Genomic DNA, 26,717 nt, shown 5'->3' with positions numbered 1-26,717 from the left:
AGGAGGCTGGCCCGATCCACGCTGCTGCTCATCCCCCTCTTTGGAATCCACTACACTGTGTTTGCCTTTTCACCAGAGAATGTCAGCAAAAGGGAGAGACTTGTGTTTGAGCTGGGACTGGGCTCCTTCCAGGTAGGAGAAGTCAAAAGATTGGGGTTCTACTCCCACCCTTACTGTGTGACCTTGGGCAATCAGTTAGGAAGAACTGATTATGTGCCTACTATGTGCTAGGCACCATGAATGAGAAATGTTGCAGAGATGAAATCGAGAAGAGATGCTATAGAGGTGAAATGGATGAGAAATGTGGCAGAGGTGATACTGACAAGGGATGCTCCAGAGGTAAAATGGATGAGAAATGTTGTAGAGGTGAAAAGTTGAGAAATGTTGCAGAGATGAAATCGAGAAGAGATGCTATAGAGGTGAAATGGATGAGAAATGTGGCAGAGGTGATACTGACAAGGGATGCTCCTCAGGTAAAATGGATGAGAAAGGTGGGAGTTAAATCCAAGAGATATTGTAACAGTAAAATCAACAGTCCTTGGCAACAGTATGGATATGGGGGAAGAAGGGTAAGAAAGTGTGAGGAATTCAGATTGATTTCTAGGTTGAAAGCCTGAGGGACTGGGAGGATGGTAGTGCCTTCCACCATTATAGGGAAAATAGGAAGTGGGGAGAATGACTTAGGGAAAAAGAGAATGAGTTCTATTTTGGACATGTTGCATGCAAAATACCTGAAGCATCCAGGTTGAGACATCTGAAAAGCAGTTGGAAATGTAAGATTGGAGGTAAGCAAATAAATCAGGGGTAGACAAATTGAACTGGGAATCCTTAGCATAGAGATGGTAATTAAATCCAAGGGAGCTGGATATGATCACCAAGTGCAGCAGGAGAGAGGGAGAAGAGCAGAGGACCCAGGACAGAGCCCTGAGGGGCACCCATATATGGCCAGAGGGTATGATATGGAGGAGAATCCTGCAAAGGAGACAGAGGAGCTGTTGGAGAGCTAGGAGGAAAACCAGAAGAGATGCTGTCCTGATAACCCAGAGAGAAGGGAGTATCCAAGAGGAGAGAGTGACTAAGAGCAGCCAAGGCTGCAGAGAAGGCAAGGGGGATGAGAAAAGGCTGCTGCATTTGGCTAAGAGATCACTGGCATTTTAGAGAGAGCAGTTTCAGTTGAATCTATGAGATCAGAAACCAATTTGTAGAGAGTTGAGGGAGAGAGGAAAGGAAGTGGAGGCACCACTTATAGACATCCTTCTCCAATTTAGCCCAAAAAGAGAAGAGAGGGATGGGATTATAACTAGTAGGGATGGATGGTTCAAATGAGGGTTTTTTGAGGATGAGAAAGACAGGAGAGTGTTTTAGGCACAAGGGAAGCAGCCAGTAGATAACAGGAGAGTGTTTTAGGCACAAGGGAAGCAGCCAGTAGATAAGGAGAGATTGAAGATAAGTTAGTGGGGATGCTGGAGGAGGGGATCTTCTAGAGAAGATAGAATCGAATGGGGTCATTATAGAGAGGAATTAGCCCAATCAATAGGAACAACAAAAAATAATAACTAGCTCACATTTATATAGCACTACCTCCGTGTCAGACACTGCTAAGCCCTTTACAATTATTATCTCATTAGATCCTTGCCACAACACTGGGAGGTGGATGCTATTATTCTCCCTGTTTCACAGATGAGGAAATAGAAACAAACCAAGGTTAAGTGACTTACCCAGGGTCACACAGCTAGTACCAGTCCAAGACCAGATTTGAATTCAGGCCTAGGCCATTTCTATGTGGAAGAGAGAGGTAAAGGAGAATATAATGGTAGAAGTGTGATTAGGAAGTAAATGGCCTCATTTTTTTTTCAGTGAAATATGAGGCAGGGTTCTCCGCTGAGAGGAAGAGGGGAGGAGGAATGATGGGAAGTATAATATAAGATGAAAAGGTTTGGAAGAGACTCGATGGGCCCTGGAATAGTGAACCAATTGAATGGATCCAATCAGGACAGTTTCTTCCAACTTCATTCAGTAGTGCATACGTCAAGGCAGAGATGGTGACAGTGATCTAAGAGAAGGGGGAGCCCAGCGCCATCTTGGAAGGCTTGGCGAGCCAGTTCACCAAGATCAGGAGCCTGTTAGGGCAAGGAGAGAGAATCCATGGGCAAAAAAGGGTCCAGAGAGAGGGAAGAGATCCCTTGGTGAAGCTGAAATCTCTACGTGGGAAAATAGGAAGGAGAAATAGAAGGAATCGATGATACAGGACATTCTATGTACGACGGCGGCATCCCAGCGAGTGGCATTTCTGGGACGTTCAGGGAAGTGTCTGCTTCTCCTCACACCGTATCTGAGTAATTTCCCTCCTCTTGTCCTTCCTCCTGTCCCCCCTTTCCCCTCCCTCCCTTCTCTTCCTGTTCCTCCTCTCCTCTCCCCTGTCCTGCCCCTGCACTCTTCTCTCTGCCCAGGGCTTCGTGGTAGCTGTTCTCTACTGCTTCCTGAATGGGGAGGTGAGTTCTGGCTCTGGGGACCTTGGTGGGGTCCTCGGCAAAGGGCGGTTCCAGGAGGGGGGGCGCCGTGGAGGCAGGACAGGAGCCAAAATAAGCCTCGGGCCTGGGCACTGCAGCAAAGCCAGTGGAGCGAAGCTGGGGAGGGGGTGGACTCTGGACACGGCGGTCAGCACGGAAGTGAGCATCTGAGTCCCCAAGTAAGTGACCTTCGGAATTTCTCCCTAAAGGTGCAGTCGGAAATCAAGAGGAAATGGCGGAGCTGGAAGGTCAACCGGTACTTTGCCGTGGACTTCAAGCACCGGCACCCTTCCCTGGCCAGCAGTGGCGTGAACGGGGGCACCCAGCTGTCCATCCTGAGCAAGAGCAGCTCCCAGATCCGCATGTCCAGCATCAATGCTGACAACCTGGCCACCTGAGCGGGGCCGGCCACCCTCCTGTCCCCTGACCAAATGGGCTGCCTTGTGAGCTGGGGGCTGGGAGGGGAGAAGGCAGGAGAGGCCGGGGCTCCCAAGGGTGTCTGACCGTGTGGGTGAATGGTGGGGGGTGCATGTGTGTGTCTGAGAGGGTTTGGGAGTGCGGCCACTGCTGTGGGGAGTGGGAGTGGGAGCGTGTGTGTGTGTGCGTGTGTCTATGTCTGTGAGTCTGTGTGGCCGTGTGCGTGTGTCCGTGTGTGACCATGTGTGTCTGTGTGTGCGTGTGTGTCTGTGAGTCTTTGTGGCCGTGTGTGTGTCTGTGTGGCCGTGTGTGTGTGTCTGTGTGTCAGTGTGTGCGTGTGTCTGTCTATGTGGCCATGTGTGTGTATCTGTGTGTGCGTGTGTCTGTGTGGCCACGTGTCTGTGTGTATCTGTGTGTGCGTGTGTCTGTGAGTCTGTGTGTGTGTCCGTGTGTGCATGTGTGTCTGTCCATGTGTCTGTGTGTGCCTGTGTCCGGGTGGCCATGTATGTCTGTATGTCCATGAGTGCATGTGTCTCTGTGTGTCTGTGTGTGCATGTGTCTCTGTGTGTGTGTCCGTGTTGTGTCTGTCCATGTGTCTGTGTGGCCATGTGTGCGTGTCTGTCCATGTGTCTGTGTGTGTCCGTGTTGTGTCTGTGTGCATGTGTGTGTCCATGTGTATACATGCATGTCTGCCCATGTGTGTCCGTGTGTCTGTCTGTGTATGTCCATGTGTGAGTCTGTGTGTCCATGTGTGTGTATGTCTGTGCATGTGTGCGTGTCTGGGTGTATGCGTGTGTGTCTGTCCGTGTGTGCGTGTGTGCGTGTGTGCGTGTGTGTGCGTGTATCCTCTTTTCTCTGACGTGTCCCGTGGGTGTGAAGGCGCGTGACTGGGAGCCCCGAGTCATCCGAGAGGAGGACGCAGTCTGTGGCTACCGTTTGAGCTTGCCTTTCCCATTCCTTCCCGCAGTCCGTTGTAAATAGAATTGCGGAGCTGGGCAGCCACGAGCCCCCTCCCACTCCCGACTCCGCCTCTCCGCACTCCAGGCAGCATGCGTGAGGGGGTGCCACGAGCACTCAGTGGCCCTCCCTGCCTCCTCACGGGCCCTCTGGACCGGGGAAGAGCTGAGGGACTCGTAGCCAGGCAGGGAGACCTTAGCTCTTCCCTTCGTCTTCCAGCCTCCAGGCTGACGGGGACCCTCTTCGAGAGGGGCTGTGAGTGGGGCTCTCCAGGCTCCCTGGCGGGAGTGGGGTGCAGTAGTGAGAGGGGAAGCGGGCAGGATGAGAGCCGGGGGCTGGGCCAGACCCCCCCCTGATGCCAAGATGGGAGGTGCAGGGCTCTCCAGTCTGCCCACACGCAGCTGCCCCGTGGCCCTTCCTTGGACCCTGGGGGTACAGAACTGCTGTCCACGGCCCTGCTCATGAGCCTCCCCACTTCCTGTAAGGCCAAGGCACGGCCCTGGGTCAGCCGCCTTTCATGATGTCAGGCCGCCACCAGCAGCTGAGCCTATGGCAGACACGGGGGCCTGGGCAGCCTCCCTCTTGCTCCCCGGAGGACGGGCTCCCCTGGCCCGGCTCTCGGTCCCCTCGGCCACTACTGACAGGAATGACCCAAGACCCTGGGATGGACGCAGAAGCAGAGCTGGTGCCCAGCCCTGTGGACCCTCTCCAGTGACAGAGCTGCCTTTCAGGGGGCCCATTCAGAGAACAGAACAACTGAGGCCACGGCGACCCCCTCTCAGGCCTCCCGAGTGCCCGGGTGAGGAGCTCCGGCTGAGAATTCAGCAGACAAAACTCCGGGTGTCCGGCCAGGTCCTCCAGCGAAGGCTGCTGGTGCCAGTGTGGTGGCCACGATTCTGTGGCTCTGTTTAAGGCACGCATGGCTTATTGTGCCTTTCTTGGGAAGGGCGGGGTCTCTCGTGGGATCCCCGGGATCGGCACCACCTCTCTGAGGCTCTCGGAACAACTAGCTCTTGGACGAGGCAAGGAGAAAAAGAGGAAGGCCTGGCTCAAGCATCATGGCACCATGGAAGGCGGACAGCGGCCCATGGAGGCCAGAGGCTTGGGTTCGGTTTCCTGCACTGCCACTTGTTACGTGCAGGGGATTGGAGGATCCGCCAGGTCTCTTGGGCCTCGGCTGCCCCCTTTGTCCAAGAGGAAGTAGGACCAGATGGTTACTGAAGGCCCCTTTCAGCTCCAAAGCACGTGAGGGATCCCTGGGAGTCCCAGAGGCCAGACCAACTGTGCAAAGGGGAGCAAAGCTCTGAGGCCGACCTCTAGAGGGCTCCGCTCAGCCCTCTGCTTCTGGGGAACACGTGGGAGGGCCCCTACTCCACGGCTGAGCTTGACGGACAGCCCGGCTCTCCCCTGTCCTCCCCCTTCTACCAAGGCCTGGGAATGCAGCAGCAGCCCAGGACGCCCGCACACTCCCTCCTAAGGCCCCACTGGTGTTGCACACCTGGTAGGACAGAGCGGAGGGGAAGGAATTGGAGTGCAAAGAGGAAACTAGGTGGCCGGGCGGCCAGGCTGAAGCCACGGGCCTGGGCATGTCACCACGCCCACAGTCGCTCCTTCTCCCCCCAGCGTGCCACGGTCTCTTGGCCAGAAGCGAAGGCTGGAAGGGATCGTAGGTGGGAAGGTCCACAGGGGCCTTCCATGCAGGTGGCTCGGCCTCGATTCCAAGGAAGGCTCCAGGGGCCCCCGAGTGCCACCTAGGCAGGAAGCCCAACATAGGAGACTTGACCAGATGTCAGGGTCCCTGGAAATGCCCCTGGAGGAAGCCGAAGGAGCCATTGGCTTCTCCTGACCTGGATCCAGGCCTCAGAGGAGTCTTACGGCAACGGGAAGAGGAAGGAGCCCTCCTCCCGCCGCCTGCCCTTCCCATGTGGCTCTTGCTCTCCCCTGGGGTCTGCGGCTGCTCCCCAGGGAGCCACTAAGAAGCCCCAGAACGTCTGTGTCCTCTGAGGGCCATGGCTGACGTTGGGCCTCAGGTTGGTGGACGGGCCAACATACCTGGTAGCTGCCTGTGCGGGGGAGTTCCCTGCATCCCCACCCCACAGGCCTCGGTTTCCGCCTTGGGGCCTGGCAGGCGGGCGCAGCACAGGCCCGGAGAGGAGAAGGTTCCACTCAGATCCTGCCTCTGCTCCTTGATGGCTCTGTGGGCAGACAAGTCCCCCAGGGTGGCGGGGCTAGCTATGGGCCCCCTGGACACCCGAGATCCTCTGCTGGCCTGCTCGTTCTCTGAAGTTGAGGCCCAGGCAGGCGTGGACGGGGCAGAGGGAGCTCCATGTCCCGTCCAAAGCGATGCACTGAGCCGAAGGCACAGCCAGGCGTGCCCAGGGGTTCCCCCATTGCCAGGCCCCTTGGTCTTGGCCGTCATGGAGAGTCCGGATCTGCCTCTGCATTAACCAATGAGCTGGACCTTGAGTTAGCCACTTGACCAGCTCTCTGAGCCTCAGTCTCCTCATCTGTAAAATGGAGCTGGGGATACTACCCGCTCTGGCAGCCCCACAGCCTAGCCCAAGGGCCAGGGCTCCAAGGATCTCGGGGCTGGGACTCTCCCGGGCTCATCATTGTGAATATCTTCTTACTGCTCCCTGGCAGGGAGGGGGTGGCCCCATCACCCAAGGGGCTCCCCGGGCTCTCGCCCTGCCTCCCAGACCCCGCTCGCCTGCACCCCGTGTCCTGTCCAGTGGATGTCTGTCTTGTGTGTTTGGATCTCCATGAGGGTGGGGCCATCTTGGGCAGCCAGCTTTTGGCGGGGGTGGGAGGGCAGGGAGCGGGGCGGGGGGGGGGGGGGGGCTCACTTGTCTGTGTTGATGTCAAACCCTGCCCTGCTCCGGTCTCCCGGATGAACTTTGCTCACCAGCCAGTATGGCCGGGCCCTCCGAGGCGTCCCGTTTCTGTAGATGGTTCAATAAATGTCTTCTCATTCCTAGCTGGGCCCTGGCTCCTACGGCATGCTGCGGCTCCCTGGGAGATGGCGGGGCGGGGCCTTTCGGGGGCCCCCAACCCTCATGAAAGCGCCTTCAGTTAGTCGGTCAATAGACACCGAGTGCTGGGAACTCTGCCAAGTCCGGGGGTTACCCAAAGAAGCCCAGGGCTGGCCCTGCCCTCAAGGAGCTTGTGATCCAGGCTGTGGGCAGGGCGAATAGAAATAATATTGGAGGGACGAAGAGGGAGGGGAAGACTTCCTGGAGAAGCTGCATCTCCTTTGGGACGGGGTCCCAGCAGAGGACAGCACGCTGGCCCTGGGGACAGCCAGGGCCCCTGGACAGATGGTGTATGTGGGGTGGGGTGGGGTGGGCCATAAAAGTAGGAGGGGAGGAGGAGCGGGTGATGAAGGGCTTCGAATGCCAGACAGAGACTTCTTTCTCAGCGGCCAAGAGGAGACAGAAGGGAGAGCAGAAGGCAGATGGAAGTGAGGGTGAAGAAAGGCATCAGGGACTACCCCCACCTAGCCCACGCCAGCACCCTAGGGTGGAATCAGTGTTTACAGAATGGGAGGGGGAGCCAAAACAGGGAGAGGAAGCGATCGTGACAGACCCCTTTGAGCCAAAGGCTGCTGGCAAAGAAAAAGGACCCCGCATTATTTCTTGGGGCAAAGAGAGCCTCCAAGAAGGGGTGAGGAGGAAACAGGAGGGATTAGCCAGAGAAGCGTGTTTCTAGGGTGGGATGGGTGCCACTCATGAAAGCTCCTATGGGAGAAGAGTTTCCTCTACCAATGTGCTTGGGGAGACAAGCACTCGTCCTGCCTCGGGAGAAGAGGAGTCGGAGCTCCCAGGCTCTGGACACAGCCTCAGGGAAGAGGCATCAAGGGGAGGCAGAGGGCAGAGGTGAAGGCACAAGGGGCAATTGCCATTCTTTCTGAGCTGCAGGAAGTGGCAAGGCAACCCCCAAGAGGCCCCGCAGTAAGCAGAAGGCCACAGACCAAAGAAGGAAAGTCTAGACTAGACAGCAAGAGAATGAGGGAATGAAAGTTGGTAGAAAAAGGCAGAAAAATGAAATAGAAAACCCAAACCTAATGAAGGGGCAGAACGGGAGGATTCTACTTGTCTGCTTAACTGAATAACTATGTAAAAGGAAGAAGGACCTAAAAAGCCCAGCTCCAAAACCAAGGAAAGGGCCAACAAACAAGGAGTGGGGCACTTCAGGGTGAGGGGGAGAGAACTGGTGGGAATGGGACCACCTCAGAATAGACTGAGTGTTCTTAGCAGAAAAGGGAAAATCCTAATTTGGAAAAATGTTTTGGAGACAGAGAGGGGAAAATATGATGATAATGTTCAATATAAATGGATTCAACATGTCTCTCAGTTTGGGGCAAATCTGACAGAAAGGTAAACTAGGAATAATAAAGATCTGGAGAAACCAGAGCTAAGCAGCTCCTGGTGTTTTCTAAATGGGACTCTGAGGGAATATGTGTATTTCTCAGCACACAGAACTTTTAACACAAATTGATCATATATTAGGCAGAAAAATAGTACAAACAAATGTAAAAAGGAAAAATAAATACAGATATTCTTCACAGAATAAAATAGTCATTGGCTCAGGGAGCACACAGACACACAGAGACCCAGACCCAGATGAATATTTAACAGTGAAACAAATGAATCATGAGGTGAAAGAAAATGATAACGGTGAAACAACACAAAAATTTTGAGGATGAATTTGAAGTGGTCCCCAGAGTAAAAACCCTCTATAAACAGAAGCTACAAAAAGAGACGATTAATGAATTCAATATGCATTTTAAGAATTAGAAAGTCTCCAGTAAGCAAACCTGAAATGAACACACACAGATTATAAAAATTAAAGGAAAAAGAAACTGGAAGCAAACAAAGATAAATGAAACTAGGAGCTGGTGCTTTGAAAAGATGAATAAAATGAATACATCTTCAGCTCACCTAATTCAAAAGCAGAGGCTGGAAATAGAAACCAGTAAGATGGCTAATGAGCAAGAAGTGCCAGAAGAAAACAAGAGAATAATCAGAAGTTAGTTGTTTGGTAACAAAACGAGAACACACACCCAGAATGGAGGCACACCTCCAAGAAGGTAAACTCTCCAAATTGAGAAGACCAAAGAGTTATCTCCAGTAACTCGGTCACAGAGAGGGATATAGATATAGCTGTAAAGGAAACGCCGAGGGAGGAGGGGAGCCACTCAGGGAATCTGTCATGCTTATTCCCCAAATGGAGAAAGAAAGAAAACACTCCAAATCCTCTTATGGGACAAGTCTGGAGCTACTCCTCCAGGCAAGGGAAGATTCTTACAGTGGGAGAATTCTTGCCAATATCACTCATGAATATATATTTAAATTCTGCCGACCAGCCTAGGGATTTCTCCAAGAAGTCATTTGTTGGGAACAAGTGGGATTTGTGCCACGGACAGAAGGATGACTCCATGGGGGAAAACAGTGGACATAGTGAATCCTGTTAGAAACAAAAACATCTCCCACCACACATATCTCAGCAGAGGCAAATAAGGCCTTGAACAGTCTACAGCACTCCCTTGTGCTAAAACCCCTTCAAAATGGAGGCTCGGAGGGACTTTCTTCAGCATCTAAAAAGTATCTGCCTAAAGCTGAAAACCAGCCTGCACCCAATGGACACATTAGAACCCTTTCCAGTAAATGCAGGGGAAAAGCAAAAGCATCCTGCTCTCCCCCCATCGTTCCATCCAGTTCTGGAACGCTCGCCACGGCAGTAAGGCGAGAAAAGGACACTAGAAGCACAGAGATGGAGAAAAGGGAGCTGAAACTCTTTTCCGGATCCTACGATGGACGGTGTGCTTGGGAAATCCCAGGGAATCAGCCAAAACACCGGCCAAGCAATTCCCAGCTGCATTGCTTCCTAATGCATCAGTCCCAAATAGCTGCAGGGAGAGGGTCTGGGCTCGGCCTCCCAAAGCTCGTGAGGGCTGCCCGGACACAGGCTCGGGCCGCGGGGGAAGGGTATTGGGATGCTAGAAGAACCTCTGGAGCCCCTCTGATCCATCCCAATAGTGTTAGAATAAGGAGAAGTGTGAATGAAGGCCCAAGAGGGCTGCTGGTGCTGGGAGAGGGGCCCAAAGCCTCCCGGCTCCTGCCAGTTTGGCCTCCACTATAACACTGGCCTGGCAAAGAGAGCAAAAGGAGCTTTTTTAGGGAGTTGATCCCAAGGAAAGGTCACGTTTCAACTGGGCCAGACAAGCGGCCTCTGCCAGCTCCTGTGCCTGCTGCCCGTGCTGGCACTTACGGGGGCCCTCTAGGGCAAGCCAGCCACAGGCTCCGTCCTGGAAGCCGTCCCCTGACCACCAGCGCCACCTCCCCCAAGAGCTGGGGCCAGTCCTGCCTTTGCCACTCCTTGTCCCGCTGCCAGGTGAGAGAGCGGCTCCCAGCCCAAAGCAGACTGCCCCGAGCCCGTCCAGTGATCCCCTCAGCTCTGGGGTCAACTCTAGGCACGTACCACTCGCAGCAGGGGAATTGGGAGTCCGGCTCATGACACCCTCTAGGCCTCTCCAGCCTCCAACTACTAAATGCCCCTGCGGTCTGCCTGTTTGGCCCTCCAGCCAGAAGGCTGGCCCTGCACCTGAGCAGCGCAGTGCCGAGCCTGAGCCGGCTGCCTCCCATGGATGGCAACATCCCTGGCCTCCGTGCCTGCAGACCCCCCCACCGGGGCTTCCTGGGGGACGGCCTCCTGGCCTTGGGGTGGATCGCTCAGCTGGGGGCTGAGCTGCTGCAGGCCCGAGCCCTGGCCTGTTGTTAGCCCCAGACGGCCCACAAAGCGCTGGCCGGGTGAAAGGATGGACGTCCCAGGGCTACCGGAGGACGACGGCTAGCATCTCCGGGCACGAAATGATGTAGCAGGTGGAGAGGAGGGCGAGGGAGCGCCAGTCGTCTGTCTGTCTCTGATTCTCTCCCTCTGCCCGTCTGTCTCCTCTGTCCCTCCAGCTGATCCAGGGCACCATTCTCGGTCCGCCCTGCTGGCTGGGGCTGGGCCTGAGGCTGCCCCTTGTTCTCTTGCCCCCAGAGTAGAATGCAGTGAGCGGGGCAGCGGTCCCCCTTCCCCTGTGAGGAAGGTCCTGATTTCCAGGCGGCCTGGGTGCCCCTGGATGAGCCAGGAAGCCTTGGGCATGAGGTACAGGAGGCTCCTTCTGTTCGGGTCTGTGGAGCAGAGGCCTCTGGGAGACACCAGGAGATGCTGTTAGCGGGGTGGGACCTTCCTCCAGGGCTCCTCCTCCTCTGCGGGGACCCTCTCCCCATGAGGTGGCCACCCTGCCTCCCCAGACTGTTCCAAGAGCTGGCCTCTGACTGTGACTGGACAGCCGCCACCTGTCTACCTGGGCCCTTCCTGGTGTCTCCTGCATCCGTGGCTCCTAACATCAGGGCATGAGGCTCATGGGCCTACCAGGGCACCAACTCCCTGGCAGCATTCCAGAGCGGAAGCTCCTCCCCCCAGGGCCCCCTCATCGTATTCTGCCACCACCAAAGGCAGCCGAGAGGCTCTGCCCTGCTGTGGGCTCCCTTGGCTGGTGCCCTCCCTCCCCTTCATCTCCCATGGGGCTCCCATCCGGGGCCTGAGCCTGAAAGCCAGCCCCCTTCCCTGGCAGGGCATGCCAGGCCTCCCTGGCACAGCCCAGGTTTGCTTTTCCCTTGGCAAACAGTCAGGGGACACGCCCAGGCTCTGCCCACTGCGAGGCAGGTGACCTGCAGGGCTCAGTCTGCTCCAGCTCCAGCAGGGGATGGCAGCACCCTCACCTGCCCTGGAGCATGAGACGGGGCCTTCTTCAGGGGCACCAGAGCCTGGCACGGGAGCAGAGGCTGCAGCCCCCCTGTGGCAGCCTTGTCAGACCAGGTAATGCGGGGCCATGGGAGGAGGAGGTTCCCTGCTCCCTGGGGGGAGGCTGAGACCCCAGTGGGGGAGGTGCCAGTGGATGGATTCCCTCATCGGTGCCAGGACCCAGGGCCACACCTGAGGCTGGCAGAGAGGGTCCTGGAGGGATCTAACCCTGTGGAGCGCACCCTGCCCTGCCCTGCCCCCATGCCCAGGCTGGATCCGGCCTCTTGTCCACCTGGCATCAGCAGCTTTGCCAGTCCCTCCGCGTTGTTCCAGGCTGGCATCTGTTCAGCGGTCACATGGCTGAATGGTTTGGAGCCATATCTTGGGTGATCAAGGCTAAGGCCTGCCTGGCAGCCAGCTGGTCTGGCCATGGGGCACATTGCTTCTGGAGGTAGGTACAGGCCACGGTGTGGGCAAAAATCTGACCACATGTGCCAGGCTAAGGAAGGAAGATGGCCTGGGCCCAGAGGCTCTGCCCTGCCCCTTCCCAGCCAAAGTGGGAGGGACGGTGGGCCAACGGGCCTGTGCCAGGGGACCTGAGCAGGCAGACGTTGAATCGTCATTCAGCCTTTTAGGGTCTGCATGGAGGCCCCTGCCAAGGCCGGGCATGTGGCCTCCGTCTGACCACAAGCTTTTAGGTTCCTGCCAAGCACACCCCCCCCCCCAGAGCTTGGGGGCCCCTCAAAGGGAAGAAGCAGGCCGGCCTTCGAGGGCAGCCCGAGATGCTCCTGGAGTCGGGAGGCCTCTGGCTTGGGGGTGTAACCCTGGTGAGGAAGGGGGCCCCAAGGGATGGCAGGTGGCAGTGAGGGGAGACGAGGGAGCTCGTGGCTGCTGGCTTCAAGGCAAGGGATCCACGTCCAAACTCGACCCTCAGAAGGCCCAGGCCCTTCTCAGCCCGTCTGACCCCGAGGCTTGAGGTCTCTGGCCTGGGATGGGCTACCTGGCAGCCAGCCTCCCTCCTCCCTGGCCTCTCTACCAGCCAGGGGGCAGTTACTGGTGGGGGGAGCCCACTCAGAGGCAGCTCCGGCCTGATTTCCTGAGGGGGCGCCTCTTGGACCCAGACCCCCCCACACACACACACAGCAGAGGTCCAGATTCCCCAGGGAAAGTCCAGAGAGATGAAGACGATCCGGGGCAGGGCCTCCAGGCCTCTTCTCTTCTCTGTCCACGAGAGGGTGGGCGGACGGGCTTCGAGAGGCCAGAGGCGGGCCTGGGGCTCGTGAAGGGCTTCAGCTCTCCGTTACATCCCCAGGTGAAAGCAGCAGTAACAAGATGGAGACGAGAGGCTCGGGGCCGGAGATGCTGGGCACGGAGGGCATCCAGGGTCCGTGGCGCACCCACTTGGCCATCCACCGGCTTCGGCATGCCAGCTGCTGGGAGACTCTGTCTCTTCTGAAGGACGGGCAGGCCACTGGGGCCCCCCAAGTTCCCATGGAAGAAGGCACTGGCAGGGAGGCACCCCCCAAGCAGGGCCCCCAGAAAGAGCCTTCCCAGCCCCCAGCCAGTCCTACTGATGCCCGAGGGCTGAGCCACTACCCTTTCCCAAAGAGAAAAGCACCCCGGGTCTCTGAGGCTGCCAGGAGGCTGGGCCTCTACAGGCCCACCTGAAGCCTAGGCGGAAAGGTCCCGAATTTGCCTGGGGATCTCCAGGCACGGGGAGCTCATCACCTCCACTGGAGGACAGCTCAGGCCAAGAGGAACTACTCCCCGATAGGACCCTTACTCCCACAATGGAGGCCGCAGATCGGGTCTGGCAGGAGGGGCCACAGGGCTCTGCTGCCCTTCCGAGAGGAGCCCTGGGGAGTGGAGGCTCTGAGAGGGGAGCTGGGGGGACACCACTGAAATGTTTCCACAGTGGCCACGACCCCAATAAAGCTTCTCTGGGATAAAGGAATCCGAGTAGTTCTCCTGGGCTGGGGGGAGACAAACTCTAGAACCCACTTCTCAGTCGGAGAACCTGACTTTTGGTAACCTCACAGATGGGGGCTTCATCCCCATCTCAGATGGGAAAACTGAGGTTCAGGAAAGTGCCGAGGCCCTTGTCCCCACCTGGCTGGGCCTCAGCTCCTGGCCCGAGGCCATCCGAGAACCTTTCCCCTCCGTGGATGGCTGACCCTTTGGTCTCCACCTCCATCTCTTGGCCCTGGATGGGGGTCCCATTGCAGCCCCCCCCCTTCTGTGGCCTTCCCCTGGGGCCCAGTCCAAGCACTGGGCCTGGCACCTGACCAGTGTGTGCCAGTGCTAGCTGCCATGCTCTCACTGGAGATCCCAGAGCTGGCACCTTGGCCAACCTGTACCCAAACAGGGACCCGTGCCCCTGCAGAGGACCAAGCGATCTTGGCTCCCAGGCCCTTGGGGCGGCCCACTTGCTGTAGCCCTCCAGGTCATTCCTTCTCGGACCCTGCTCTGGCCCTTTGCAGGTTCAGACAAAGGATGGACCCTCGACTGCAGCCTCCCACCCCCTGCCCTGCTCCCCAGGCTCTGTCCTGGCCCTCTCCTCCCCTCCCTTCTGGGCATTGGCTCTCCTGGGCAGACGAGGAGCTCATCTCCTTCCAGCCCTCCTGGAGAAGGGAGCCCCTTCTCCCACACACTTGTTTGGGATCCGACTCCAGGCAGGTGCCCGTCAGCCCCCCATCCTGCCATCCAGCCCCAGTCCTACAGGGGCTCCCTTCTCCCACTCATCCTTCCCTGAGTTCCACAATGGGGTCCCAGGGCCTGAGGTCAGATGCTGAGAGCCAGGAGAGTCTCCTTGGACAAATGGGGAAACCGAGGCTCAAAGGTCCCCCAGGTTAACAAACTGTCCCTACTTGCGACACCTTGGCTTGGTCCTGGGGGAGGCTTCCCCCTGGCTCCACCTAGGGCGCTTTCCCACATTTAGCAGCCAAACAGGGCCTGGCACCATGCCCGCCTTCAGCTAGGCACCTGAGACTGGTAGGGCACAAGAGGACTGACTCAAGGACATATGGGCACAAATAGAGAAGCCTCTGCCACAGCCTGGACTGTGGCATCACAGCTCACCAGGGCCCTGGTACCAAGGAAGCATCCACTGGGTGCCAGGCTGTGCCAAGCACTTCAGATCTGATCCCACGAGGGCAGGGGCGCAGTACAGCCTGGTTTGCTGCCCAAGCCTGTGCCAGCTCCCTTAGCATCGGGCCTGACACCCCCATCCCCCCGGCTGACCAGCCCCAGAATGGCGTCACCAGAGACACAAGGTTGCCCTCGGGGGCCACCTTTATTGTCTGGACGAGCTGGGAGCAATGGGCAAACAGCCCTGTGCCCAGCAGGGGGAGGTGGCGGAGGAGAGCCTGGCACGAGGGGCAGAGAGAGGCTGTGCCCGGAGCGGGTGTCAGCACTCGGCCGTGGTGGGCAGCACGTCCACGTACACCGTCTTTGTGTTCAGAGACTTCATGGAGACGTCTTCTGTGATCTCTGCGGGGAGACAGACGGCAGCCAATCAGCGCCCGCCTGCCCGCTGCCCCCCTGTGCCCGCTCTCCCCTTCTCACATAGGGCCTCACCCAGGAGGGGCTTCCTGGGGCTGCAGGGACGGCAGAGGGACCGAGTCTGCCTACTTCCCTAGCTGGGAAATTTGGCCAAGTCCTTCCCCAGCCCTGGGCCTCAGTTTCCTCTTCTGTCAAATGGGAGGATGCTCCAGGGTGCCTTTTGGCTCTCGGGCCGCTGGGGCCCTTGCTGACCCCGTGGCGCAATGCCAGCATTTCTCCTCCAGGCCCGGGTCACAGCCTGCTTCTACCCCTGCTGAGGCAGGCTCAGATCTGTGGGCCTGGCCAGAGGGGAGGTCATCTGTCTGGTGCTAGCTGAGAAACTGGCCCGTGTGTGGAGGGGAGACAGTACTAACGCCTCCCCACAACCCTGGTGGGGGTAGTGCTAGCATCCCCCCTTCACCCCCCCCCCCGCCTTTACAGTTGAGGAAACGGAGGCAGAGAAATGACATGTCCAGGAACACCCATCTAAGACAGGATTTGAACTCGGGTCTCCCTGACCCCAGGCCCACATCCTGGAGCTGCCTCCCAGATAGCATGGCCTGCAGGAGTGTCCTGGGGGGCCGCAGGGGCATCGCCCACATTTGCCCCCTGCCCCCGCGGAGGTGGCCCTCTCACCCTGGGTCTGGGACTCGTTGAGGAAGAGCCTGAGCTTGCGGCTGCGCAGGCCGAACACCTTGGCGGCCTCGTGGAGCAGGCCCGGGTACGTCAGGTGCTGGTGGCCCGGCGGGTTCTCCAGGAGCAGCGTGCCCACTGGGCTCTCTGGGGAAGAATCGCAGCTGTCAGCGCCCATCCGGGGGCCTCCCCCGCCCTGGGTGCCCCCCACGCCCCCCCGCGCACCTTGTGCCTTGGCACCCAACAGCTGCAGGTTGATGAAGCCACAGAGGGCGCCGGGGCTCTGGGCCGGAGCCGGGGGGCAGCCAGAAGTCACGCACAGGGTCTTCCCGCTGAGGCTCAGCAGATCCGTCTTACTGAGGACTTCTGAGAGGAGGAGGAGGAGGGGGCTGACGCGTGGGGGACAGAGGCCCCTGAGCCCCCCAAAACGAGGAGGCCGTGTGCGGGAGGAGCCGGTAGCGGGCGCCACAGCCGGGCACACGTGCACGCCGTCACCCTCACCTGTCGAGGGCGAAGGATGGGGCCCCAAGGCACTGGGGAGGCCGCCGAGGGAGCCCCATGTCCAGGGAGACCCCCCTCTCCTCCTCGCCCCGGAGGAGGGAAGCAGAACCCCAAACCCTGACCCAGCCAAGCCAGGCTGCGGGGGAGCCTCGGCTCAAGGGGAGCGGCATCTACTCAAGGGCTGTGGGGGCTCCGAGCCGAGCACAGTGCCGGACAGGGGAGCCCCTCCTGGGGGAGACCCCCATCTCCACACAGCACAGGGGGCCGGAGGCACCAGAAAGGCCACAGAACTGGACGCCCGGCCCTGGCTCGGGACTGCCTCCTCTTCCCCCCATGGCTCTCTGGGGGCCGGACGGCTCCTCCGTTTGCCCAGCCCTGCCCGGCCCGTCAGCTTCTCCTCCCTGGACTCTGGTCATTCCACCTGCTTATTCCCGACACAGAGGAAGGAATTCTCCCTTGGGGACACCCAAAGGCGACCAAGCCCCAGTCTTGCCCTCGAGGGCTCCCTCTCTCTGGCCTATGGAAAGGATCTGTGCTTGTGGCCTGCTGTGGCCTGGCAAAGGCCTTCACCCGGGGCGTGCGCTTCCCCGGAGCCAAGGGCGAGCGGCATGGCGCCCGCCAGCTCCACTGACCACAAACCTGTTTTTTCGTGGAAGACGGCCAGCTCGGGAGCACGGAGGTCAAAGATGCAGCCGACGGCGCCCTTGAGCTTGGCCAGGTCCAGCCGGTGATGGCCCTTGGGATTCTCGAGGAGCAGGACGCCGCCTGGGGAGACCAAAGCGACGGGCTGACCCAGACGCCTCCCCCGGTCATCTTGTCCGCAGGAGACGGGCAGGAGAAAGCGGACGGCCCTCGAGGGTCTGGCGCTCCCCGTGGACGGGCTAGTCACGGCCACTCTGGCACCCACTGCACGTCTCCCAGAGACCAAGGGGCTCGGTGCCTGTTCAGGCTAGGCGTGGAGGCTCAGAGGGAATCCCAGAGGCCAAGCTGGGGAGGGCAGGCTCAGGAGGAGGCGGGGGCCGTCCTGGCTGACGAGAGGGAAGGCTGGCCCAACTCATGGCCTCATCCCGGGAGCCAGGCAGGCTCTCGGCGGGAACAAGTTATTGAGGGCGTCCCCGCGGCGGGCACTCTGAATGCCACCTGGCAGCCGTGGGCTCTTCCCAAGTTCATCTTCCATCACCACAAGGGCAGGAGGGCCAGGAGACCCTGAATGCCGAGAGATGGCGAGGGGCTTCTGGTCCAGGGCCAGGCCTGGCTGCCAGCCCAGCTCTCTCAGGCAGAGGGATTTGGGGCTCTCCTGGGGGCCTGGGAGCAGCCCCCCCCCCCCACTCCTAGCTCAGCCCAGGTTCCTGCTTCTCTCCTGGGGGCTGGATCTGTCTTGCCCGGCTACCACTGCCCAGGAGAGCTGGAAATGCCCCTCTGGCATGGGAGCTCGCCAAAGCTACCTTGGGTGGTCACAATGGGCAGCCTCAAGGGAGCTGGGAGAGGAGTGGAGGGCTGGAGCTGATCTGGCCAGGAGCCTCCGAGGATGGACAGAGGTGGTCTCTCTGCCCCAAGGGATATGCCAACATGGCAGCCAGGGGAAGACCGGCGTGTCTCCTGGCGCGGGCAGGGCCCGGGTCTTACCTTGCTCTCTGCCGTTGGCCCAGACGTTCAGATGGACGTACGCGCACGCTGGACCCGGCAGGGCGGCACCCCGCGTGAGGGTGATTTCCAGGTCGGAGCCCTTTAACTGAACACAGCAGGGAGTTTAGCATTCCTGCGCCTGCGGCCCTCCCCAAGGGGGAAGGAGCCAGGGGAGATGGGCCTGTGGGGGACAGTTCTTCACAGCACTTGGGGCCTCGGGCACCCGACTCCCACAGGCGCGGGAACACTGTTGCTTCTCTGGCCCTTGCCAGCGTGTCCTGCCTGGATACCTCCGTCACCCTCAATGCCCTCCTGGCGGGCAGAAGCGGCCTCTCTGAATCTCCAGCTCTTGGCACTGTGCCCAGCCCAGCCCAGGGATACAGAAACCAGAAAGCAGAGAAGGGAGGCTGCACAGGCTATGCTCTGACTGCCCCTCAAGCGGGCCTCTGGTCTGTACCATGACTGACCCCATGGAGATCCCCAAGCGGGCAGCCTCTGCCCAGAAACCTTCAGTGGCCTGCTACTGCCAGGGCAGCTTGTTCCTCTGTGGGCCAGCTCCAGCTCTTCCTGACCTCCAACATCCTTCCACAGGCCTCCCAGCCCCTTCCCCAACTCGATGGCCCCCGCAGGGGTCTGGCTCTCCCCACCCCGTCTCTCTTCTCTGCAGGGATCCTCCTCCTCCTCCTTCCATCCTCCCTCCTCGTTCCCGGGGCTGCCTGGGCCACAAGGCATGGCTGCCTGCTGCGCCCACTGCTGACTCCCTGGAAGCCCAGGTCTGTTGAGGTGCAGAGGCTCAAGACGGGATGAGGGCAGGTAAGGGGTCCGGCCAGGCAAGGTCAAGCCTTCTTGGACCCTGGCCTCGCAGCCAGCCCCACTTCGGGGGCTTCTCGTTTTCAGGTGAGGCAGCGACGTGTCAAGAGAACTTGGGCCAAGGCACGGAGAGAGCCGGACCCAGAGACCCTCCAGACCCCCCTTCCTCAGGAGGGGCCCCAGGTCTCCGGAGGGCTGCCCAGAGGAGAGGGCCACTCCCAGATGGTGTGGGGATGCCCTCACCTGGGTCACCTCCTGAATGAGCACTTTGTCTGATGGTGACACTGGGTAGGGCTTGAGCGGAGCCTTGATGGTGGCCAGGATGAACTCCGTGTGACTCTGGATGACCGTGTCCAGGTAGTCTCCCTGGCAGGGCGCCCTGTAGTACACAGTGATGTCATCCGTGGGCACCAGATTGCACTTGAGATGGGAAACAAAACCGGAAATGGGCATCAGCCGGGCAAGGGGGTGGGAGGGAGCCCCCTCGGGCTAACGGGGAGCGGCTCCTCTCCCAGAGGGGCCCGACTGGACGCGTCCAGGGCCACTGCCACCTCCTTACCCCTCCCGGCCCCCACAGCCCGGACCCCGTGGCTCCTGCACCTTCTTTCGGAGTTTCTGGATACGGTTGATGACTTCCCGGGCCATGCCTTCGTCGACCATGCTCTGGTCTGGGGTGACGTCGAGCAGCACCAGAACCTGTCAGAGAAAGCCCAAGGGGGTGGTGAGGCCGAGATCCGGCCATCCCCTGCCTCTCCATGAACCCCGAGGAGCCCGAGGAAGACACCTTGCCCTGAGCTGGCAGACGGCTGAGCCAGGGGTCCCAGGGTCTCTTAGCCAGCAGCGAGGGACATGTTGTGCCCTCCGACCTCCGAGTAAGAAAACCAGAGAACAACCCTGCTGTGTGCCAGGCCGCACAGGCCGCCGCCGACCCACAACCTGACTTTCAGCCGGAGGGGGAGAGAGCTGCCTTGGACCCAGAAGGAGCCGAGTTCAGGCCTTGCCCCAGCCCCAGCCAGGTGGTACCTGAGCGTCCGAGTGCGCCTCGTACTGGGACGTGCTCCCCTGGGCCTGGTCAAAGGTGTATAGGAGGCGGACATCTTCCTTGTGGAGCTCGTGCCCCTCCACCACAAGAGACCCTGTTGGAGACAGGGAGCTGGCATGGGGCACCACAATGGTCCTCCCAGGACAAGTTGGGGGGGAGTGCAGTGAGGTCCCCCCCCGCCAAGGCCCCCGAGTACGGTGACCCTTCCAGCCGCACTTCATCCCAGCCAAGCCCAGACTCCTTTGCCCACAGGGCATCTGGCCAAAGCCACTGAGCAGGGTTTGGCATCAGCAGGATGCCCCTGCCAGGGGGAGGAGGAAGACCCTACACACACCTGTCTGCTGCAGGCGCTCGAGCTGCTCGCTGGGCAGCTCCTTGATGGCCGCCATCACGGTCTTGAAGGCCCCTTTGAGGCGCTTGCCCAGCACCATGTGGTCGGGCTCTGCTCGCAGCCGAATGCCATACTTCTTTTTATCTGTAGACAAGGTCACCTGCCGGACATTCAGCTCCTGTGTTTGTGTAAAGGACAAAAACCCCGATGTCACAATACGAGTAAGGGTCAGAGGCTCTGGGGGCCTGGGGACAAACCCCAAGGCCCAACACTGTCCCCACAGGGCCAAGTTAAAGGCAAGGCCTCGAGGAACCTGGGCAAGATGGCCCCGGCCTGGGGGAAGAGCCCATTCATGCCCACATGGCAGACCTCAGGCTGGCGTCACGCTCATGCTTAACGGACTTTTTCTGAGAACAGAGAGATGTCAACACGTGCTCCAGGCCAAGAAAGCTTCCCCAGTACGGAGAATGAGCCCGAGGCCCAGGGCTGCCACCCGCCCACCCACCCTGCCCAGGAAGGCCAGCAGGCTTCACCTCAAGGATGTACTTCTCCAGAGACTTGATGTCACTAAGGGCTTCAGCATCTTGGTGGATGACCACAATCTCCTTCAGAGGATACTAGAGGAAAAGGAAGGGTCATCCTGGAGGCCCACACTTGGCCCGACATGAATCTCTGCAGTGACCCCAAAGCCCAGGCTGCAGAGACTGATCATCCCCCCAGTGCCGAGGGCTTCCTCCCATAAGGCCCCGTCATCATTGCTGCACCTTGATTGGAATGGTCTTCCGGTCACGGATGACTCGGCCCAGCTCGATGACAGACTGCATCCTGGAGACGGCGTTCTCCATTTTCTGGTCAATCAAGTCCTTTCTGGAGTGAGAGAAGAGCCCCAGAAGCCCTCAGCCACCTGCCTGGCTACTTGGGAAGTTTCCCTACTTTTTATTTCTTTAAGATTGAGCCAGCTCCGAGACCACAGGAGCCTCAGGGAAGCTCCTGGTGGGACGACAAACGAAGCCCAGAGCTAGGTCCAAAGAATCGTGTCCTGCCTCCCCACTGCGCAGCCCCTCCACGCTGAGTGAGCGAGAGTGGGGACGGGGTTGGGTCAGGCTAGTGTAAGAGTTAAAATGTAGGGAAACTGAGGTAGGGTAGAAATTAGTTTCTCTCTGCAAGGAGTATTATATTTTAGAGGTTTATTTAAGATTAAGAATTTAAGAATATACAAGTAAGAAAAGCACATGTCTAGGCCAGAGAGAGGCCTACACAATCTCACCTACATCATAAAAGACCCGTCTGCTCGCAAGTGGAAACAGGAAAGAAAAGAGAGCCCCAAAAGCCTTTCCAATAAGGTTAAATACCCCATCTCGATCTCGGCCCAGGTGAGAATTCAATGATATTACAAAGCATTCTGGGAAAGTGGAGCAAGGACTTCTGGGGATTGAAGTCCTGGATTCAAGTCTCTGTTTTTACAGTCCTCCATTTGATCCTCTGGGAAGGACTTCCCCAAAGGATCATAAAAACATGTCTGCTCCTGCTCTAGGCATCCCAGATTATAACAAGCCATTTACTTTGTATGTACATGAGCAAAGAGTAGCTTCAGGTGTTTTAACTCAGACTTTGGGGCCTTCTCAGCGCCCAGTTGCTTATTATTCAGCCCAGCTGGACCCAATAGCTTCAGGAGCACCACCATGCCTTAGAGGCATGGCTGCTACTGCTTTACTAGTGACAAAAACCGTTATCTAGTATTGGGATGCCCACTAACAATTATGTACCCACATGAGGTAGAAGCATTATTGCTAAGACAGAGAACACAGGCATTTTCTGATCAGCGAATTACAAGGTATGAAATAACCTTGCTAAACAATGAAAATATTACTCTGAAACGCTGTACAACCCTTAATCCTGCCACCTTGCTTCCAGATTTACCAACTTCAGGAGAACCATTACACAGTTGTGAAACACTAGTGTCCATGGCAGAAAAGCCTCGGGATGATCTCTTGGACATTCCCTTAAACAACTCAGATCTGGTCCTATTTACTGATGGTTCTTCTTTTATGAGAGATGGCATACGCTACACTGGAGCTGCCGTAGTCTCAGAATTTGCCACTGAGTGGTCAGTTTCACTGCCCTCTAACATTAGGGCAGAACTCATAGCTCTGAAACATGCCTGTATAATTGCCAAGGGTAAAAGGGCAACAATTTATACGGATTCTAGATATGCTTTTGGCATTTGTCACTCAGTCGGGATGCTATGGCTCCAGAGAGGATTTTTAACCTCAGCTGGAAAACCCATAGCTAATGCGGAAATTATTAATGAAGTCCTTTCTGCTCTACAGCTGCCTGAAGCCCTAGCTGTAGTTCATTGCTCTGCCCATACAGGTGGAACCAACCCTGTCTCTAGGGGAAATGACCGAACAGATGCTGCTGCAAAGTTAGCAGCCATAGAAGGGCCTGAATTATGTTTAACATTAACAACCACTGATGACTTAAATTTATCACTTTCCTATAATGAAAAGGAAGTGGAAAAATGGAAACAAAAATTCAAAGCAAAACAGATCAATGGAGTTTGGGTGTCATCTGAAGGAAAACCCCTGCTCCCTAGAAGTTTCTATTACCAAATTTGCCAATCTGTTCATAATAATGGCCACTTTGGTACCCAGGGCATCATGAACTCTGTTAAGAGAGTATGGATAGCCCCTGGTATAACTACCATAGCCTCTAAAGTGTGTTCAGCCTGCTCTACCTGCCAGGCATATAACCAAGATGCCTTTCATGGAAAAGCCTTTGGTGGGCGACCTCTGGCTCACACACTTTTTGAGCACCTGCAGATAGATTTTATAAAAATGCCAAAGGCTGGTCAATATAAATTTTGTCTGGTCATAGTAGAACAACTGACCAGATGGTGGGAAGCATTTCCTACAGCCCGAGCCACAGTGCTAAGGTACTTTTTTTTTTGTTGCTAAGGTACTTTTAAAAGAAATTATTCCTCCCTTTGGCCTGCCAGCACATATTGATTCTGATAGGGGAAGTCATTTTACTGATTCTGTTCTAAATTAGATATATTCTTGCTTGGGGATAACTCCAAAATTCCATGTTCCATATCATCCCCAGAGTTCAGGCCAAGTTGAAAGGATGAATAAAGAACTTAAAACTATGATTGGCAAATTATGCACTGAGACCCATTTAAAATGGCCTGAAATTTTCCCTCTGGCCCTATTTTATCTCTACACATCTCACTATTTGAGATGCTTTTTGGACATCCACCTGTACAGGCTAAACCTTTTTCCCTTGCATATACCTCACTATTAGGGGGAGATACTACTATTGCTTCCTATATACAGGAATTACAGCACAAACTGCGTGAGCTACATGAATCTGGAGCTGCAGTACAAGCCGGACCACTAGACTTCTCACTTCATGACCTGAACCCAGGAGACAACGTGTATATAAAGAACTTCCAGTGTAAAGGAGCAACCCAGCCTTCCTGGGAAGGACCATTCCAAATATTGTTAACTACTCCAACATCTATAAAGGTTGGAGAAAAGGACTCTTGGATTCATTGCTCACATATAAAGAGAGCATCTTCTATTGAGACTGATTGACTGTATCCTATATATGCATTGGAGATAACTACCCATTGACAAGTGGAACTGTTTTATTTTGTTTTTGACACATTGAATTCATGAATTTATTTTTTTTCTTTTTTCCTTTTATCCTTTTTCTCTTTTCCTTATTTTATTATTATTATTCTTTTATTAAAATATTTTATTTTTTCCCTTTTCCCATTTCTATGTACTTAAGGTACATACAATCAATATTAATTTTTATTTCACAATAATATTAGTTTAAATATATATCTATATATACTTGCTATATTATTAATACGTACCCAAACAGCTTTAGGCTATGGGAACCTGCCATTTATTGATAATTGTTGTGGGACTATGATTAATGTTTGTGTCTGATTCTAGGAATGGGATCAAAAAGGAGCACAGAGATAACCTGGATAATGCCAAAAGAGCTCACAGGTCTAAACGTCAAAAACCAATCCAGGTAGGATTGATGAACTTCTAAGCCAATACTAAGGACTTGAACCTAGTGTGAGACTTGGGGTTGTGACAGTTGACATACAGTAAGATGTAGGCCTTCCCTGTATCCACACTCTTCGTGAAAATACCTACAGACAAGTACCAAAGGTTGGCTACCATCCTGGCTCCCTCCATCCCTGAGAATGAAGGTAAAATCAGACGAGGGAATGACACTTCCCTATAAAAATAAGAATCTGGTCCTTTTTTCTCTCCTATAGTATGGCAACTTCCTGTAGCCTTGGCTGCAAATGGGTAAGTGAAATTTGCTGCATTCTGTCCTACAGACTTGTGGGATTAGAAATTACTTAACTGGACCCTAATACAGGGGCCTGTGAGAAAATGTATTCTTGCCTGCTCAAAATTTTGTATATTTTGATACTGATTTTGAATTCTTCTTTAATATAAATATATGTATATATAAAGGGTTTATATTTTTCCCTTAATTTTTCCCCTTTTTCTTTTGTTTTTTTTTTGTTTTTCTTTTGTTTTCATTTTTGTTTTCCTTTTGAATTAACCCACACCCCTCCACAACTAAACCTTGCATTCCTCAGCTGGACTCGGTGTTTTTTTTCCAACACTTTCTTCAGGGGGGATTGTATTTCATCAAATCCAAGATTTAAATTTTTGTTTGAGATAGATCTTCAGAGAAGAAGCTTGCTAACTAACTGAATCCAGAGAATGAACTGTTTGCAGAAAGATATCTAAACCTTTTCACTACAGGAAGATCCAGAATGAACCTTGGGGTGCGGTTGATTGAATTTATTTTGAATGTACACTCTTATGCCAAAGGGGACTGCCCCCTAATTGGCTTTTGTCAATGCACCCAGCAAAACATTGGTTTGCTTTCTTTCTCTCTCCTCTACTTCCCCTAATCTACAACTATTGTAGTTTTCCTCTTAATGGGCAAATTTTTGTATACACTTGCAGTTAGAATTTTTCGGGGTGCACGACGCTTATGTTTAGTGATCAATTGGGGAGACTAGTCCCCCAATCATCATCAGGGGGACTGTGAATTTTAATATCTCCATCTTGCTTGGTCTAGCACCCAGGTGCCCACCTACACTACACGAGCATGTGCTAGTCAATGACAAATCAGAAATAACTAACTGCCGACCTGGGCTGTCCCTAAGCCAAACTTGAGTCACCATTGGCACTTGTGAGGCACAGGAAGTGAGGTAGGGAAGAGCCTCTGGAATTCGCTCACTTCCTGTGGACAGAGCTAGGCGGCAGCCGTTCGTGCAAGGAGCTTGAGCAGGGAGGAACCCCGCAGACAGCTTCCCTTCAGATCGGTCACGTGAGTCAAGGACTGCCTCTCTTCTCTACCTTGGCCTTCAGGCCTAAACTCCGTGTGGCTCTGCCAGAAGGTTGAGTTAACCCTTTTCCTTTTCCTCCTCTCTCCTTCACTCCCTCTCCCTTTCTTACTCCCGTTGTGATTAAACCACCATAGACTCCGTTCTGACTTGAGTGTTTCATTTTAGGAATTTCATCAGTAAATTCCTTGGCGACCATAAATTTATATTATAACAATCCTTAAAGGTGATTTTCACCATAACACTGGATGAAAGAGTCAACCCTTTGGGAGCTCCTCCTCCTCCTGAGAGCCTTATAGGTGGCCCCAGGAAAGGTCTGCAGTGGGGCAATCCTCCTGCCCACACTTACCGGACATGGGGGAGCATGAGGTAGTGAATGCTCAGGGTGTCCTTCTCCTGGACTGAAGCTGGGTCAATGAGGGTCTTCAGGTTCTGGTATATCAGCTCAGTGAGGAAGGGGGTGTAGGGGGCCTACAGAAAGGAGAGGGCACCCACCTGCTCCAGCCGCTCCAGCAGTGGGAGCACCTGACCATGGGTCACTGACTCCCCCCCCCTCCCCCTTCAACTTGGTTGGGGTCCAGTCTCACAAGAGGCTGGACTGCAGCCCCGAGCTGGGCCTGGTAGCCTTCGCGGGTGAGAGACAAAGGTCCTAGGCCAACATGTAGGAATGCAGGGGATGCCCTGGTGTTGTACTCTGAAAACCAGTGGGTGTGATGCCATCGCCCAACAGCCCCAGCTCTGAGCTGAATTGAAGGCAACACCTGGGAGATCCAGGCTGGGGCAGAGGGCTGCTAGCACGTGGATGTGGCCTGGCAGGATTCCAGCCTGGCATCGCCCAATTCTTAAATGGGACACCCTCATCCAAAGACTGCGCTTCCTGGCCCATGCAGCTGGGCACCCTTCTGGGTGAGTTAGGAGGACGGGCCACTCACCATCAGCTTGCACAGGGAGAAGAGAATGCTGAATAAAGTTTCGAGGGCCATGATGCAATCGCTGGTCCCATTCTCACCCTAAAGAGAAAAGACCAGAAATCCCCCATTGCTTCTGTCTGAGCCTTGAAAAATGAGGTTTCACTTGGTAATCATGGGGCCCCAAGTGCAGCCCCCGACCACATCCTGGCCTTCTCTACTTGCAGATATCTGAGCACCCCATCCCGGGGGGAGA

The 26,717-nt window shown here is 56.0% G+C and overlaps 3 protein-coding genes across 5 annotated transcripts in view; 2 read left to right on the top strand and 1 right to left on the bottom strand.

Moving 5' to 3' along the window:
- The window catches only part of ADCYAP1R1 (ADCYAP receptor type I), an 89,577-nt gene extending 82,716 nt beyond the window's left edge, over positions 1-6,861 (top strand). Inside the window, exons 11-13 of the mRNA XM_056804692.1 lie at positions 3-132; positions 2,451-2,492; positions 2,720-6,861. Coding sequence (XP_056660670.1) covers positions 3-132; positions 2,451-2,492; positions 2,720-2,908 — 361 coding nt within the window. The 3' untranslated portion in view covers positions 2,909-6,861. The remainder of the gene's footprint in view (positions 1-2; positions 133-2,450; positions 2,493-2,719) is intronic.
- Positions 6,862-11,532: 4,671 nt separating this feature from the next.
- On the top strand, positions 11,533-13,632 carry C7H9orf152 (chromosome 7 C9orf152 homolog). The gene is made up of 2 exons (XM_007505808.3): positions 11,533-11,753; positions 12,991-13,632. The coding sequence occupies exons 1-2, from the start codon at positions 11,669-11,671 to the stop codon at positions 13,344-13,346; spliced, it is 441 nt and encodes a 146-aa protein (XP_007505870.1). The 5' UTR covers positions 11,533-11,668; the 3' UTR covers positions 13,347-13,632.
- Positions 13,633-14,951: 1,319 nt separating this feature from the next.
- IARS1 (isoleucyl-tRNA synthetase 1) overlaps positions 14,952-26,717 on the bottom strand; it is a 36,687-nt gene continuing 24,921 nt past the window's right edge. For all 3 annotated transcript variants that reach the window (XM_001379479.4, XM_056804025.1, XM_056804026.1), the window contains exons 22-34: positions 26,486-26,563; positions 25,903-26,024; positions 20,926-21,028; positions 20,695-20,778; positions 20,165-20,339; positions 19,812-19,924; positions 19,389-19,484; positions 19,032-19,208; positions 17,979-18,084; positions 16,992-17,117; positions 16,077-16,217; positions 15,855-15,998; positions 14,952-15,167 (exon numbers count right to left, since the gene is read on the bottom strand). In XM_001379479.4, coding sequence (XP_001379516.1) covers positions 15,085-15,167; positions 15,855-15,998; positions 16,077-16,217; positions 16,992-17,117; positions 17,979-18,084; positions 19,032-19,208; positions 19,389-19,484; positions 19,812-19,924; positions 20,165-20,339; positions 20,695-20,778; positions 20,926-21,028; positions 25,903-26,024; positions 26,486-26,563 — 1,548 coding nt within the window. In that variant the 3' untranslated portion in view covers positions 14,952-15,084. The remainder of the gene's footprint in view (positions 15,168-15,854; positions 15,999-16,076; positions 16,218-16,991; positions 17,118-17,978; positions 18,085-19,031; positions 19,209-19,388; positions 19,485-19,811; positions 19,925-20,164; positions 20,340-20,694; positions 20,779-20,925; positions 21,029-25,902; positions 26,025-26,485; positions 26,564-26,717) is intronic.

This window comes from Monodelphis domestica, chromosome 7 (genome assembly GCF_027887165.1).
Source record: "Monodelphis domestica isolate mMonDom1 chromosome 7, mMonDom1.pri, whole genome shotgun sequence".
NCBI lineage: Eukaryota > Metazoa > Chordata > Mammalia > Didelphimorphia > Didelphidae > Monodelphis > Monodelphis domestica.
This window is presented reverse-complemented; position numbering and strand designations above follow the sequence as displayed.

Coding starts and splice junctions, on each gene's coding strand:
- C7H9orf152 (XM_007505808.3), top strand. CDS start 11,669: ATGAGACGGGGCCTTCTTCAGGGGCACCAGAGCCTGGCACGGGAGCAG. Junction 11,754..12,990: donor TGGCAGCCTTGTCAGACCAG/GTAATGCGGGGC, acceptor TTACATCCCCAG/GTGAAAGCAGCAGTAACAAG.